Source organism: Gouania willdenowi, chromosome 6, assembly GCF_900634775.1.
Source record: "Gouania willdenowi chromosome 6, fGouWil2.1, whole genome shotgun sequence".
NCBI classification, from domain to species: Eukaryota; Metazoa; Chordata; class Actinopteri; order Blenniiformes; family Gobiesocidae; genus Gouania; species Gouania willdenowi.
This window is the reverse complement of record NC_041049.1, coordinates 60,140,883-60,158,664: the sequence shown is the minus strand read 5'-3', so window position 1 is coordinate 60,158,664 and position 17,782 is coordinate 60,140,883. Positions and strand designations below refer to the sequence as shown.

The 17,782-nt window shown below is 37.4% G+C and overlaps 1 protein-coding gene across 1 annotated transcript; it reads left to right on the top strand.

Moving 5' to 3' along the window:
- Window positions 1-617: 617 nt before the first annotated feature.
- On the top strand, window positions 618-16,830 carry pnpla2 (patatin-like phospholipase domain containing 2). Its single transcript, XM_028450216.1, has 9 exons — window positions 618-804; window positions 1,998-2,230; window positions 2,490-2,555; window positions 6,505-6,714; window positions 6,850-6,910; window positions 8,724-8,903; window positions 10,449-10,581; window positions 11,480-11,602; window positions 16,457-16,830. Exons 1-9 carry the CDS (start codon window positions 618-620, stop codon window positions 16,674-16,676), a joined length of 1,413 nt encoding a protein of 470 aa, XP_028306017.1. The 3' UTR covers window positions 16,677-16,830.
- The last annotated feature ends 952 nt before the right edge of the window (window positions 16,831-17,782 follow it).

Here is a 17,782-nt window from a genome sequence, read left to right as displayed (position 1 = left end):
ATTATGTTAGTGTTATAAAATGCGAAAAAGACAGAGCTTTACATATATGCATATAGACACATCGCTTCCGGTTATACAAGTACATACTGTATACGTACAATACATGTACACAAACACATATGTATACATACATGCATGGACAGACTATTTATATATACATATAAATGTAGAGATACTGTATGGGTCGATGGGGGCTGTAGGTCATTAAAGTTCATTTTCAAGTCAATCCACTCTCAGTGGCCATAATTTAATGGCTGATTGTGTAAATCTGCTTAGTAACAAACTTTTTGCCGACTCGCGTGACTGCTCGCGGACTTAAGTGGGGGTGAATATTGATTGGTCACTGAATTGACTGTTATCTATCTGATTGGTCAGTCTACTGCAGAGCGGGAGTCTGATTGGACAAAAGGCATAGATTACTTTAGTGCCCACCCCCTCCGGACGCGCACTAACAAACAAACAAACAAACAGGTTTTAAACAACTTTACAAATCACAAATTACCGTGTGACTACTGGCAATTTAGTAGTAAAATATTAACTGGTCTGCTTTATTATTATTATTATTATTATTATTATTATTATTATTATTATTATTATTATTATTATTATTATACGATATGTTTCCATTGGACGCCCCGTGGAACATCTCGTTCGCGGGCTGTGGGTTCCTCGGTATCTACCATGTCGGTGTAGCCAGCTGTCTGACAGAGAAAGCCCCGTTTCTGGTGCACCATGCCCGGCACATCTACGGAGCATCGGCCGGAGCCCTCACCGCCACCGCCCTGGTGACTGAAGTATGTCTCGGTAGGTTCGGTATGGTTTTTTATTTGTTTTTTGTTTTTTTTGACGAGCGAACGGAGGTAGACATGGTAACAGGTGCCAAAAATGGCCAAAAAAAAAAAAGGGGGGTTGAGAAAAGAGTAAAAAGTGACTAAAATTAGCCAAAAGCAGTCAAGAGTAGGAGGAAATGGGCCAAGAGAAACCAGGTGGTATACAATGGCAAAATTTGGCTTTAATGAGCAAAATGTGGAACAAAAAGAAGAAAAGAAGGAAACAAGTGGTATTTTTTGGGCAAAAGCTAGCTATTAAGGATGAAAAGTGGCCAAAAAAATTCAAGAAAAATTGGATAAAAGTGTCAAAATGAATTTTTCAAAAATGGAATAAGAAAAAAAGGGATGTTTATTGGCAAAAAGAGCTCAAATTTGAAAAAAAAAAAAAAAAAAAGTGTGAGACTAAGGAAATAGGTAAAAAGGGGTTAAAAAGTTTCCACCTTTTAAGGTTTTCTAGGGGAATAATAATTAAAATTGAGACATAAAAGCCATATGTTCATAAATAGTACACACACGCTGCATGTAAACCTCTTTAATGACCAAATGTATTATTTGACAAACAAAATGTATTTGTCTTCTTCTTCTTCTTCTTCTTCTTCTTAATATTGTTATTTTTATTATTATAAACACAAGTCATGCATGTTCAACAAAAGAACAGTAATATTGAGAAATATTACTTTCTAATATTATTATGATATGCAGAAATGTATGATAATGAAATAAGTAATAAACAAATTGTGTAGTTACAGTTCTAGGTGGTGAAGTGTCGAGGAATGAGTTTTAATGTATTTGTTTTAGGCTAATAAGATAAGATATACAACTCTCTAATCTACTGAGTTTATTATCTTAATTATCTATATTTTTAATGGTCAAATGCATACATATTACTTGGTTATTTATGGGGTTACTTAAAGGAGAGTTACGTAAACATCTTGATACTATCAGAAAAGTTTCTTCCAGACGAGCAAAGTTCTGCCACAAACCAATCTTATCTTCTACCTGCTCTGTCTCATTGATCATTTCTAATCATCTAATCATTTTTTCCTGGTCCAGTTCAAAAACAAGGAGCGGTTGTGTGACTCTGTCCAATCATAAATGTAAAGGTCCAGTAGATTCAGAATCATTGTGCAACATGTTTGTTGTTGTTGTTGTTGTTGTTTTTTTCAGGAGAGGCTGGAGCAGGGATCATTGGGGTTGCAAAGGAGGCACGAAAACGACTCCTTGGACCAATGCATCCGACCTTCAACCTGGTGAAGATTATGCGACATCTGCTGAGGCAAACGCTGCCACACGATTCCCACCGTAGGGCAAACGGGCGTTTGGGAATCTCCCTCACTCGAGTTACAGACGGAGAAAACGTTGTTGTTTCCCACTTTAATAACACGGAAGAACTGGTGCAGGTTGGTTAGTGAAAGTAGAGAAATTGCTTGTAATGGTTGATAATCAGAGGATTCTACGTAAATTCAGTAGTTCAGGTATTTGTAATCTACAATAAACTGCAATAAAACTGTTGTTTATTCTTAACTCTTGAGGCAGTTGTTGGACCTATTTGGATTTGATGGTTCTGTTGAGGTGTTCGCATTAGTTCTGGCTACAAATGTAAAGTTTATGTAATGAGCGCCCTTTTGTTTGAATGTTCCTTTCTCACTCTTTCCTCAGGCGTGTGTGTGTAGTGCCTTTATCCCAGTTTACTGTGGCGTCATTCCTCCAACACTGCATGGAGTGGTGAGTAAATTAGCTTTAAAAACAAGTGCGGGACGAGGCCAGAAATGCAGAATGTAAATAACTTGCATTAAGTGCACAATAATCCGTGTATCATTAACATCATTTTCTCCTTTACATAAGGCATTGTTTTTCAAGCTCTTTTGCTTCAGTACAGAAAACGGAAAACAAACACCTTTATTAGTTTTTTCCATTACCGATTTGTCATAGTAAGTGACCCTGAAGTGTACTCTCATCCGACGCTAGCTGCTTTGCTAACAGCAGTTCGGCATGACAAGATCGCTGCTTCCAACTGTGCATCCGAAACGTGTCCTTTTCGCTTTAGCTGGTGTTGGGCACAGAACCTCCTCACGGACATTTAGGAGGATTTAGAGACTCTTAATTGTTGCAAAGCTAAAGATATCTCGGAATGTGTAACGCTTTACTTCCAGGTCACGAACTTTAGCAAATCAGTGATGGAGAAAACAAATAAAGGTGTTCGTTTTCCGTTTTTTGTTTTCTGTTCCGAAGCAAAAGAGCTTGAATTTGAAAAACAAGGCTTTTTCCGTTTTTTCATTTTGGTTTTGGGAACAAATATCAAATAATGAGTTTTTTTTTTTTTTTTTTCATGTTTTTGTTACATAATCAAAAACGAATGAACGAATGATACACGGATTCACAATGGACGCACGTGTTGCTGGTTAGTCTGATTATCTTTCATTGTTGTTAGCAATTGTCATCAATCCACTGAAGGTAAAGTTTGAGTGAGATTGCGTAGCTATAGATGTAAACCAGAGGAAGGTTTTACTACTTGCTGTATTTAGGGCTGGAAGATTCTGCCTAAAAAAAAAAATCTCTGATTTTTTAAAGAATCAGTTTGATTTTGGATTTTTTTTTAAATGCACTTAAAAATGACTGCAGACATTAGATATATTGTCAAAAGTGCAACTTTATTGCTGTGATTGTCCTCAAGAGTTAAAATGCATCGAACAAATACAAAATAAAAAGTAAATGAGGCTCCGTCATTCAACAATTACAAGCTTTAACCCAGGTTTAAGCAAAAGTGCAACAGTAACTTCACAGTAGCTTAAATTTTCTGATTAAGAATCAGATAACTACATATTTTATAACATATTACATTATAATTAAAAAATAATAAACTCTTCCCTGAGCATCTCAGCATAGTGCGAATAACTCACACACACATATAGCCAACTCAAAGGGTAAACAAATGTAAACAAAGAGGAGGTACGCTCACATCGTGCTACGGTAACTCACAAGGACTGAATGTGAAAAAGTCAGAAAAAACTGTGGTGGGGAAAAAATAAATAATAAAAGCATTTATTTTCTTTCTTTTTTTTTTTATTGGATCTGGCAAAATAACAATCGTTTTTATCTCAAAATTCTATAAATCGATTTTTTTTCCCAGCCCTAATTTCAATTACTAAAGTTAAATTACAATTAATCACAATTGCTGAGCCTGAAATAAATAAGCCCATAAAACATGACATCTAACATCTTGTGTTAGCTTCCTGTTAGCATCTCTAATGCTAACGGGTCAGTTTGACCCATGTGTTAAATCAGCTGTAAAATACACTAAAAAACATTATATCATCTTATTAGTTTCTCATCTCTTGGTTACCTTGTTAGGCTTCTTAATCAATGATTAGGAAGCTTTTTTCTGTTACTCATAGATTTAAATTTGATTTAATGGTAAAATGACCCTTAAGAGAAGTGACAGGTTGTGGGAAAAGTTGATATGAAACATATTTTAATAATTCTTAACTACTTATGTGTGAGACATAGTAAGTGTAACATGGTTGGACAGGTTTTGCGCTTAATTAAATTGTAATTGACAGTTTGTATAGCATATTTCATGCCAGTTACAATTACAAAGGAAATTATCTGAACTGAATTACAATTAAATTATGATTACATCATAATTGTAGTTAATTATCAATTACGTGATTACAATTACAATTGAGCCCATGTTTATTGTTGCACGCCTCTGGCCTAATGTGAACCTGCTGCATTATTATGAAGTCATTTTACTTCCACAATGAGCTGATGTCAGTTTCTTATCTGTGCTGCTTGTTAGTCCTTCCAGTTTCAAATCCATTCCATCGATTCGATCAAGTTTCAACACCTTCTCTCCCTCTTTCTGAGAATATAATTTAGTTGAACGTCCGTCTCTTTATCTTATCAGAGAACCAAAAAAACAATTGTGTGAACCAGCGCAATACCCTAAACCAGGGGTGTCACACTCATTTTAATTCAGGGGCTAAATACGGAGCAGTTTGATCTTTACTGGGCCACAGATTTTATGCAGGAAAACAAGTAATTTCAACGTTATTTTGTTCTAGTTTGGACTTCCACGTATACATAAAATACTAAATATGTAAGAAACCGACAATATCCAAGCAATACGTGACGGATATCAGTCCCAATGGAATGTTCACATTAAATGACCTTGATTTTGTGACCAATTGAATCTAATTAAGGGATTTATTATCTAATAATTTTAGAAAAATTAAAGGATTTTGTACAAATTTTGAGTATTTTTCATAAAAAAATGACTGCCATCATATGATATAAACTGTGAGTTCTTGCAAATATTGTTGTTTCATTCACACAAAGATTCTTGTTTTCTCTGTCATTTTTATTTTCTCCTGGGGGACAAATTGGATTCTCCAAGTGGCTGGATTTGGCCCCCGGGCCTTGAGTTTGACACATGTGCTCTAAACCAGTGGTTCTCAAACTTTTTTGGCTCCAGTACCCCTTTCTATTACTTTTGAATCCAAGTCCCCCCTTATGTCCTACTCAGAATTCTGTAAAAAAACCACTATAGATCATAATGATGGAATGATGTGATAACACACAATTATAAAGAATCTCATTTTGTAAATAAGTGGAATGAAACAGTATTTAGTGCTTTGTGAATAGATGTGGGACCAAGACTGACTGTTGTTCATTTTGTGTTTTTTTGTCATTTTGTGCATTTTTTTGTAAATGGTAAATGGACTTGATTTATTTAGCGCTTTATCACCACACTGAAGCAGTCCCAAAGCGCTTTACATATCAGCTCATTCACCCAATCACTCTCACATTCACACACCAGTGGGACAGGACTGCCATGCAAGGCGCTAGTCGACCACTGGGAGCAACTGGGAGTTCAGTGTCTTGCCCAAGGACACTTCGACACATAGTCAGGTACTGGGATCGAACCCCCAACCTCTCGATCAGAAGACGACCCTCTACCACCTGAGCCACGGTCGCCCACGGTCTATTTTGTTATTGTTTGTCTGTTCTTTTTATTCTTTAGTATATTTTCTCTTTTTTATTTTGTCTGTTTTTGTCGTCGTTTGTGTGTTTATTGGTATTATTTAAATTATTCTCTCTCAGTGTGTGTGTTTTTTGTGTCGTTTCATTGTTTATGTCGTTTTGTATGTTTCTGTGTTATTTTGTGTATTTTGTTGTTGTTTCTCTGTTCTTTTTATTATTTAGTATATCTTTCTCTCATTTAGTGTGTTTTTGTTGTTGGTAATATTTAGTATGATTATCATTTTAAACTAAAAATAAACATCATAAAACCCCATATTGTTAATTTTCCTCTCTCTCACTCTCTCTCTTTAGTACTTCCTGTAGTGCAATCGCGTACCCCTAGGGGTACACTTACCCCCATTTGAGAAACACTGCCCTAAACAATTAACTAAAGAGTGAAGACTTTTCTTTTCTGTACAAAAAAGTAATTAAACACTAAAAATACCTACATTAAAAAGCACTAGAAAGACTAGAGAGGTAACCCAAACACTGTTCTTCAACTGCAAAAAAATGTATATTTTGGATGATAAACGCCCCTAAATTAAATGTATGATGATGTATCTGTGTGTTAGCACTGCATTGGCGTTTGGATTGAGTATTATTACATGTTTTTGTTGCTGCTGTTGTGCTATAATGGGATTTTATCGCTCAGCGGTATGTCGATGGGGGGATTTCTGACAACTTGCCTCAATATGAGCTGAAAAACACCATCACTGTGTCTCCATTCTGTGGCGAGAGCGACATCTGCCCCCAAGACTCTTCAACCAACATCCACGAGCTCCGCATCACCAACACCAGCATCCAGTTCACACTCACCAACCTCTACAGGATGTCCAGGGCCCTCTTCCCTCCAGATCCAAAGGTCAGTCACATGATTCAGTCAGAACACGCTGACCAGCTACAGATGCATTGATTTGCTCCATTGAACTAGAACAAAAGGTGATGGACTTGTTGGAATAAACTGAGATGAATCATTCATTTTTTGTTTTGAGTGCAGGTGATGAAGGTCATGTGTAAACAAGGGTATCAGGATGCTCTGCGATTTTTAAAGCGGAACGGTAAGATTTTTTCTTTTTACTTTGGATAAAGAAGTTTCCTTTAAATTAAGAACTTTACTAAGAACCCTGAATGGCCTTTGACTCTTTAAAGACACACACACACACCTGTACACACACGCAGAAACACACACAGATACACACAAACACATGCACACAAACACATGCACTCAAACACGCACACACAGACACATGCACACACACACGCACATATGGGGGGTGGATCGCTTCTAAAATCATGCGCACCAGTCTATTGAATGCGTAAACGAACGCGTACCCTGCGTCTGCACGTCTGATCTACATTTTCCATAGACTTAGAATGGGTACACCGGCACTATGCACAAGTCACATGCATGTGCATACACATTGTGTGCACCTAACAAACATAAATATATCAGTCACACGTAGACGTGAGTGAAGCTATAGTGATCAGGTGACCTTCACTATCGATCACTATCGTGACATGTAAACACTTAGAAAAAAATGTTAGGCGCTTACGCGTGCAGGCGTATACACATGTGCAGGTATGTAAGTGTGTGTGTGAGTGTATAACGCACCACCATTTAGTCCGGTTACAATCTGTGTCACGACACCTGTCCATAGAGTGGTAGTGACTGTAGTGTTACACTCTGAGTCAGATCGTTGCTGTGATTGGACAGGATACAACACTCAACACTCACACACACTTACTGACTTGCACGCTGGTACACGCCTGGACCGCCTAAGTGTTTACATGTCATGCAGACGATACATAGTGAAGTGCACCTGATCGCTACAGCTTCACTCACGCCACACCTGCCACTACACCTAACTAACTAAATTAGGTAAGTTTAGTGAAAGTTAGGCAGGCAGGTACGTGTGCGTTAGACTGGTGCGCATGAATTTAGAAGCCATCCAACCCCCATAACACACACACAAACACATGCACACAAACAGGCACAGAAACGCATGCACACACACACGCACACATTCTTCTACCTCAGTTCTCAACCTTGGGGTCACGAGACACTGGGAGGGGGTCATCGCCAGATGCCTTTAAGTAAGAATAACTTAACTAAGAATATATAATTTTTTTGAACAATTTTAACCCATTTTCATCACTTTTTTTTGCCATATTTTTGCTCCTTTTAATGCTTTTTTGCTACATTATTCCCAACTCTGCCAAGTTTCAATGCTTTTATCCACTTTCAGGACATTTTCAGCACTTATAAACACTTTCCACCACTTTTCCAAGACTTTTCCCACCAAATATTGCATATGTTGACCCATTATTGTGACTTTTAACTTCTTTTCACCATATTTTGTGCTTATTTTTGCCAATTAACTGTAACCACATTTTGTCACAGTTTGTCATGCCCATTATTTGCCAGTTTAAACTACTGGTAATTGTTCCCACTTTTTAAATTACATTACTACAACCCACCCCTCCCCCATTACTGCCACTTTTAAGCCAATATTGACACTTTGAACCTTTTTTTTTACCACTTTTCTGACCATTTATGTCCACTCTGATTTTCAACTTTTAAACAATTTCTGTAGTTTTTAAAATCCCATTTCACCACATTTTCCACCATTTTTGGTTACTTTTAACCCATTTTATTTCCCCGGTCTCTGGATCCTTTATTTTGGGGTCGCAGTCTTAAAAGGTTGATCTACATGATATCGTATCAGAAATTTTGAGGCCACAAACAAATTGAGATATTAGATGTTTAGTTTAGGCTTCTAGCAGTTACTGTCATTTCAAACCCAATATTTTGCTGTTTCAAAATTTCCTTCAAAGAAGTGGAAAGTGATATTTGTCATGGTTTATTTTCAGGACTTCTTGATTTAAACAGCCCGCACAGAGAAAGACTGCTTCACACTCAGCAGGAAGAAGACGAGGATTGTGCTCCAGAGGAACATGGTAGAGGGGATGAAGTAGAAACAGCACCCACCACTGAGGGACCATTACTAGAGGAGCATCTCATTGAAAGTCTTCCACCCAGGTTACACAAAGGTAACATGGGAGATGATAAGGTTCATGAAACTGTGCTAAAGAAGCAATATTTGATCTTTGATTAAGGCCCAAGGAGGCTCTATTTTTTCTGTTATTATTATTATTATTATTATTATACCACCACTTCAAATGGATTTTTGAGGCCCTTCCCAGGGGTGCAATTTCATGAAATTTGGCAGGAGTGTATAGTTTGGTGAAAAATGTAACATGTACATTTTTGATGCAATGTTGGGACTTGTTAGCGCCACCTCACGTTTGTAACTTTCCACTGGTTTGAACTAGCTGGATGGCATTTGGTGGGTATATGCAGTGAACCCTGATGAGAAAAAATGTAATTTAGACCTATAACCTAAATCCAACAGGAAGTCTGTAATTTTTGGATAAACCACATTGTCTTTAAAAGCAAAGGCCCTATTGTTCATGTAAGGATTTTTCTTCTTATTAATGTTATTCTTTAACCGCCACTTTAATTGCATTTTTGAGGCCCTCCCCAGGGGTGCAATTTCACAAAATGTGGCAGGAGTGTATAGTTTGGTGAAACACTGTTTTTAAATGCAAACTCCTCCTAGAGTGTTCATAATTTCCACTTGAAATGTTGGATTTATTATTATTATTGTCAGAGATTTTTTTTCTAATGTGGCAACTCAACTGAAAAGTGTTTTATACTCCTGTTCTATTTCAGCCAATCTTAATAAGTTTAGCAGTTAAATACTGTGGCTACTTTGTTTTGATGAGAGCAAACAGTCGATTCCTGCTTTTCCTTTCATTCCTTAAAGAACTCTTTTCACATCCTGACCATATTACACCGACTCCATCATCTTACCCCTGAAATGTAGTCCTGGTCAAATAGGTTCAAACCCACACACTTTATCATTCATCCTGCTTTGAGGACATGGTTATCTGCTGCCCAGTGTATCCCACATGTGCCGTTTTAAAGACACATTAAATGTTAACCATTTCAATTCATTTTGATAAGGCTGCTAATTTACACCCTGTAAAGCCTGAATCATTAAATAATTGACAGAAAAATCTAATGTTTTGAAACTGTAGCCTTTATTGGTCCCTATGAACAACCCAAAAAAAAATCAAATATCAATTTCCATTTATGAGTTTTAATTTCTATCAAATTTGATACATCCGGTCTCGATGCTGGTGAAAACAGTTCCTGTCCTTGTTCAGATAGAGATGACTCAGCGTTTCTCACAGTACACAAGGACAAAGTGGCCTGCACAGTGTTTACATCTCTGTCTGTTTCCCATGTTGGTTACCAAATTATACAATTTAAACATTTATTTTGTTTACTTGAAAAGTGCATCTTTCCTCATAAATAAACATTTTGTAGAGTTGCTAAAGGCTTCTGCTGAACTATTTTCTGCTGCATGGTCGATTTACCTTGTATGCATGTATATAATCGTATACATTGGGTTTTTCAAGAGTTCCAAAACTCATGTATCAAATATGATATGTTTGACATTATAGGGTAAGTTGTACAAAGATGTAAAACAAAAAACAAACAAAAAACCTTGTCTTTGTCTCCCTCTGCAGCTTTAATGGAGGCCTGCATGGAGAGAAGGAGCCTGCTTCAGTCTCTAGGCAACCTGCTTCCTGTCAGGATGGCCTCCATGATGATTCTGCCCTACACCCTCCCCCTGGAGTCGGCTCTGTCCTTCACCATCAGGTGATGTATGAATGAATTACACAACCCTATTATTAAAGCTGTGCTATTTCTATTGTCTAACAATTAAACATACAAACAGTGCAATGAATAGGTTAACACATGAATTAATTGATGAATACATTAATACATTAAATACATAAAGTAACTCATCACATTGTTTTATTACAGTATGTAAGAGGTAGAATTCAATTATTATTAGTGGGCCACACGCGGATACACGCGGCTCCCAGTGCAACGTGCTGTGGAACCCTATTGTATTAGTTCTGCTTATTTTTTTGTTGGTAAAAGTGGTTCTGCAGGCTAAATCATGCATGGGAGGGTTATGCAATTTGGAGGGTTGGTTTAGACCCCTTCACTTCCCTCGGACGCCAAAAATTACATATGTCGGCCAGCAGGGGGGGGGGCTATAACTAAGGTCTACGCATTTAGCTGGGAGCGCATTGCTCTTATGACATCATCACTGTATGTATTCTCTTGATTTTACCATTGTCTCCATGGAGACAAGTTCAGGTTCACGTTCATAGGGGGTCCATGGGCTACGCAAAACCTGCGGGCCGAGTCGTACGGGAATGCTTGGCCCCCTTTAATAAATGCGCACAGTTCTAGTTATTATTATAATTACTCTTATTCTGGCTTTCAAGGAACTCAAAGAGATAAAGTTTCAGTCATTTCATGGCATATTTTATAAACAGATGTCGACTGAATGAATGAAAGCCCATTTACCAAATTGGGTTTGAACAAATGGAACAAAGAGGGACATTCAGCTGAATAATATTGACTCATTCACTCTCACATTCACTCTCAAATTATAGTGTGTGTGTGTGTGTGTGTGTGTGTGTGTGTGTGTGTGTGTGCACGTGGGTGCGTGTGTTTCCTATTTCTACTGCTGTGTGTGCAGACTCCTGGAGTGGCTGCCAGATGTGCAGGAGGACGTTGGGTGGATTCGAGAGCAGCTGATAAAAATTCTACAACATACTCTCTGTGAAGCACCAAGACGGATTTCCAAGAAAATATCAACCAGGTATTCATTGCACATGTAATAAGCTAATACAATTTCACTTATTTAGTACAAATTCATAAAGGCGTCAGGGTGCATCAAACCACGCATACATTTTTTACATTTTTAATATCTTTCTGTCCCCAATCTAAATTTGTTCGAATACCAAAATAAGATAACCAGACAAAATGTTAGCCAGTTCTATCATTGTTTCTGGTGTCCACCAAGTCATTGAAAAAAAAAAACCACAATAAGAACAGAAAATGTGCATTATTTTGTTGTTTTCCTGAAGAACATGAGAAAACAGAAATTATAAACGATCATCAATTCATCATGTTAATTGTGAAAATGTGTCAATACTGCCTTATAATAAACTAAATAAACTTTATTTATACAGCACTAATCAAAACACATGTTACAAAGTGCTTTCTAAGGGCAGCTATACATTAGAAAATAAAATATATAAAGTTTAGGTCAGAGATTAAAACAGTTTAAAAGACAGAAACATAACAAAACAAGTTAGAAGTTACTAAAAAATCAGGGAAAACTCGCCAATAAAAGTATGTTTTAAGAAATTATTTATTAACTCATTCATTGCCAGCCATTTTCAGATTTTCTACCCCCCTCAGTGCCAGCCGTTTTTGAGCATTTTGACTGATTTTTAACGACCCACAGAATATTTTCTACTATGACTATCTGAAATCTGACACCGGATTCTGAAAGATGAGGCCTCTACTTTCATCAAAAAAACCGGACGTGCAGAGTGTCACTGCGTTCCCCATTTTTTTTATTGTTTTATCTCACCATCGCCACACTATCCATGAGTTCCACACATGCTCTGGTCGAGTGTGCGCTGCTGGGAACGTCAACTCTGTACGTAGCGCCATTTTTTGTCTCATAAACTCCTTTCCTCTCTCCTTCTTAGCTCTGCTGAGCATGGATGATCTCTCATCCAAAGGTGCGCTGCTACCTCCTACGCTATCTGGCTCACAGGCTGATAGCCCCACCCCCCCACCCCTCCTCCTGACACGTAGAGATGACCCGCTTAGCCCGGTTAGTTGATGGTTTTATCTCACCATCTCAACATTATCAATAATCCACTCAGGTCCACACATGTTCTGTGTTAGTATGTGGAGCTGTGAGCTGCTGGATACGTCACAATATCACTCCGTAGTGCCATAATCTCACTCGTTCCTGCTTCTCCTCCCCAGCTAATGGTAGCATCAGTGGCTAATCTCTCATCTAAAGGTGCACTGCTGCCATCTTCAGGGCACAGTTGGTCACTACATCACCCCACAGCTTAGATATTGATGAGGGACCTCCGCCAGGGTGTTTTCTAGTAATCCCCATGAAAAAACGAGTTATCTCGTCAATGGCACTGAGCGTTTGGATTTGAAATGACGAGTTATCTCGTCAATGCCACTGAGTGAGTTAAGCTTCATTATCCAAAGCAAAATGTATCATTGTTTCTTGCAACAACAATAAAAACAAACGTTATATTAAACGCAAAAATCACTCATAATGGGGAAGATGAAAACATGTCAACCTTGAGGTGGACCCCATAAATATAAATTGATTTACCAAATATTTTGCAAGGCTTTTTATTTTGGTCATTGGAACATAATTAGACTAGAGACAGATTGATTTTAAAACATTTCAGGGTTTGATGCACCCTAGTGTCCGTCATTGTCAACTTTCTGCTTTTCTCTAAGTGTTGTATTTAGTGAAGTCTTAAATTTGTCATTTTTGTCTTGGATGGTGTTTAGTGTGTTTCTTTTGTTTGTTTGTTTTTTTATTATTGTGTTTAATGTGTTCGTAAGGCTTCCAGTGGTACCTGGTCTGGTCCTATAGAAAGGTTGTGAAACCCAGCGCAATAGTTTTTATGTACAATTTCTCCACAACTGAAACACTGATTCCCCACCAGCAGGGGGCAGCAGTCACAAGCTGTGTCACATTGGCAAACAAACATCCACTACTTTACTGTAAATCAGATTGATCGTCTGCTTCTACTTGATTAGCTATTGCATTAATTAACTCTACTGCATTTAACTCAACAAATAGTTTTCTCATTTCAACTCAAACCTGGATAAATTATAAATCAACTGAACATCATTAATAGATAAAACAAACTCATTCCTAACTTCAGTTAACTTAGTCTAGCTCACTCTATAATTTACTCAACCATATTAATTGTTAAAGTGACTTCATTTAGCATTATATTTTACTTCTTAATAATTTTAAAAAACACAGAAATTACTTAAAAGGACAGAAATAAGTGATAAAAAGGATTAAAAGTGTCAATATTGGAATAAAAAGTAGGAACAATTAGTTTAATAATAATAATAATAGTATTATGGGCATAATATAAAATAGGTTAAAACGGACAATAATGGGTCGACATATATGTGACATTAGGTGGAAAAGTGGTGGAAAGGGTTTATAAGTGCTGAAAATGTCTTGAAAGTGGAAAAATTGTGTAGAAAAGGCATTGAAATTTAATGGAGATGTGTCAGAAATGGGAGAAATGTGACAAAAATGCATTTAAAGGACCAAAAAATATGGCAATAAAAAGTGATGAAAATAGGTTAAAATACGGCAAGTTTGGTGCAGTTGCAGAAAAAGGTAAAAATTAGCAACAACGGGTTCAAATTGTTCAAAAATATTCTTATTTTCTTAAAGGCATCTGGGGACCCCCTCCCAGTGTCTTGCGACCTCAAATGTGGTCCTGAACCCCTGCCCAGGCTGCCCTACCTTGAACTTAATCTCACTCACAATTTAACCAAACCTTGAAAATGGTTTTCTTCTTCTTCTTGTGTACACAAGTTAAAATCGCTACTCCTCTGTTATTCATGAACGGATCGGGCTGAAATTATAAAATTTTCGATTTGGGGCCCATCCCCCCCATTTCCGGTAATTTTAATTTCCAATTGTATGAGAACATAATCGCGTGATATATTGTTTCAAAGGTAATTCAACGTAGATTAAGATTATGCCTCTCACAATTCGATTAGGAGCCTGGGCCCACTCCTCTTTTTTCGGCAATTTTCATTAAAGTCGTTTTGTCATTTGTGAGGCAAATATTGCGACAGTTGGTGTTACGGAATCATTGACACATACCAATATATGAATAGAACCCATTACTTTGTATGTGGCACGGACTACTCCTCCGTTGATGCTCGTTGAACCGGGCTGTAATTTGACATAGATATTCTATGAGCAGTTGTCATAGAATCTGTCAAAGACCTTTTTGAAAGGGGGGGGACGGGGGCCCACCCCCTTTTCCAGTCATTTCTAAATTTATCGGAACATAGTTGTGTGATATACCGTTTTCAAAGGCAATTCAATGTAGATTTTACGTCGCGCAATTTGATTTGTTTTACTTGGTGGAAGCGAGTCATTTGACTGAATTCTCGGGAACGTGGTACTTGCTATTTGGAACGGAGACATTCCGCCGGCCTGATCCGAGTTCATCCGAACTTCTTTATTTTATAATTTGCTGAATATGTCAATTGAATGGACTCATGATTCATGTATATTTGTTTTTATCAACATTTGTCATATTTTTGGTAACACTTTATAATAACTATCTGTTATAAGTAGTTAATAGATAATTAATAAACTGATAGTTAATGAGTTATAAATTGGTTGTTGAACACAGTTTTTATAATTGTCATATAGATAGCTAATAGATAACCTATAAGCTGTAAGTTAACAATTTATAAATTACATGTTAACTGCATGTTAATGATTTATAAATAAAGTGGGGAAAAGAAGTATTTGAATCTCTGGAGAGACCTGTAGATTTTATCATAAATGGATATAGTACACTTCAACTGTCTTGGACAGAATATTTTTTTAATACCACAAAAACACATTGTATCCATTACAAACAATACATATTCATTTTATTGCATAAATTAAGTTAACTTACTATTTAGTCAGACGTTTCCTGTAGTTTTTTACCAACTTATATGACTTTATATACGTTAGTAAATGAGGAATAGTTGCAACTTTGGAATAGTGTTCCAATAACGTATATAAAGTTTTAATTGATACTTAACAAGTCATTATGAAGTATTTTGGTTGTGGTAGTTCTATTACTAATACATAAGGTATTGTTTTAAATCAGCTACCTTGACTCTCAAAGGAGCCATTTTGCCTCATTTCACCTGGATTAAAGTCCTTTCAGAGCCGAAAAAAACACCATCTCATCAATGAAGACAATACAGTGTATAAAATTCTTTACAGTTAAAATTATATAGAATAATGTTAATGTAATTGAAGGGCTACAAAAACACATGATCATGTCAGTCAACACATGCTAATTGTTAGTTTCTTGCTACGTATCAAACATGCATATTTAGCAGGCACGTTGGCAGTTCAATGAATATGTCCCCCACACAATTAAAATCTTTATTTTCTTCTCTTTTAGTTGATTTAGTTTCTTACCAGGGATTTAAAACGTAAGGTTAGCCACAGGTGCAGGGAAAGTTGATGGTCTGTAGATGTTGTCGGAAGGTGGCAGAGTTATTGCACAATGTGATTTATTTTTAGGTTGACAAATTGTTATACCATGATTTTGTTTGGTGTCAATGTCATTAATCATTAATACCCTACCTGCATTTTAGATAGATAGATATAGTTTATTGTCATTCATACAGACACATACAGAACAACATTTTCCACACAAGGCCTGACTATTAGGTTTTAAAAATAAAAGCATAAAAACACTTTAAAATAGTGATAAAGTGCTGACACAGGTTTAGTAAGAATTATTTTGAACATTATCTTGTTGATTCTCTCACCTGAGAACCTATTTATCTGTGAACATATAACTGTAATACCTGCTTTACTAACATTAGCTACATGTTTATACAGATTGTTCTGCCAACTGGAGCTGCATCATTCCCAGTACCTCTCCACCCAGTCCAGTTCTTCAGTCCAGGACGTCTTCCTGCTCCTGGACCAGTACAAGAGGCAGCTGATGTCTGGAGGACTTTGTATCAACATGAACCTTCAAGGATCCTTCAACACTGAAGTGGTTTCACCAGATATCATCCCCCTCACTGAGGCCCCTCAGCTCTCAGAAGGGCTCTGAACACAGAACCTGCTGCACATAAGAGCTTTTGATCAGGAAACCTATTGATGGAGAGCAGTGTTTCTCAAATGGGGGTACGTGTACCTAGCGCTGCACAATTAATCAAATTTTAATCGTGATCACGATTTTGGTTGCCACGATTAAATTAACCAAATTTTCTCCAATGTTTTCATTTAAAGGAGCATAGGGCAAGAGGTTTAAATCAGACTCCATAGTGACACCACGGTGGTTAGTGTAACGGCAGTCATCAGCCAAGCCACCGCCACTGAAGCACAGCTGATTAGATACTGTAACTAGAGGATAAATACCCGACCAAACCTTGACGGGACCCAACGGCACCGGACGGGTCGGGTTTGGACAGATATTTAGAACTGGTGGTCATGTTCAGTCACATAGTGTCTTTTGCATGCAGCGTTCTTCTTTCCTGCTGCAGCTGTTGTAGCCCTGAAGAATGCAGCTTTAACTGTAGCAGTGAGAGCAGGATCCCAGTGGAAGGAGGATGGAGCAGAGGAGGACAATTTTAAAGGAATAAAACATTGAAACATTCTTTTATCTGCACAATACCATGGATTATCCTTATCTTTGATACATGGATTATGTAAATAGATTCAATGGGTCTCTTGCGTGTGTTTGTGTTTCACTTTTGTTTGTTACCCGTGCGCTGATCTGATGTTAACAGTAACAGTTGTTTGTTAATAAAATCAGTGCTTACCACTAAAACAAACGCAAATATGTCATTTCTTTAAGAAAAAATGAGATTTTCACTGTTGGGTCGGATTCAGACGAAAAAATGCGGCCCGATCCGCGCTCCAACTATAACACGGTTATTTATTTTCACGCCGTTCAATGTGACTGTTTACTGCAAGACCTGTGCACATCCCTCTGCGTACATCTGTGGAACCAAACAGTAGTTTAGTTCACTGTGCTTGTCTTCTTTCAGTCTCCAATCCGTCTTCTTCTCATTCTGCTTTATTTCCGGTAGCGGGACGCCTCTCCAAGCCATCGAGAACGCGCACCAGCATCATTTGACGTCACGTCTGCAGAACTGCACAAGAAATTTGTACCCAGAACAGCAGTACAAAATGTATCACACAATGTGTTTAAGG

Excerpts from the sequence above, each read along its gene's own strand:
- pnpla2 (XM_028450216.1), top strand. The coding sequence starts at position 618 with ATGTTTCCATTGGACGCCCCGTGGAACATCTCGTTCGCGGGCTGTGGG. Across the intron at positions 6,911-8,723 it reads GCGATTTTTAAAGCGGAACG|GACTTCTTGATTTAAACAGC; the intron begins GTAAGATTTTTT and ends GTTTATTTTCAG. Across the intron at positions 10,582-11,479 it reads GCTCTGTCCTTCACCATCAG|ACTCCTGGAGTGGCTGCCAG; the intron begins GTGATGTATGAA and ends CTGTGTGTGCAG.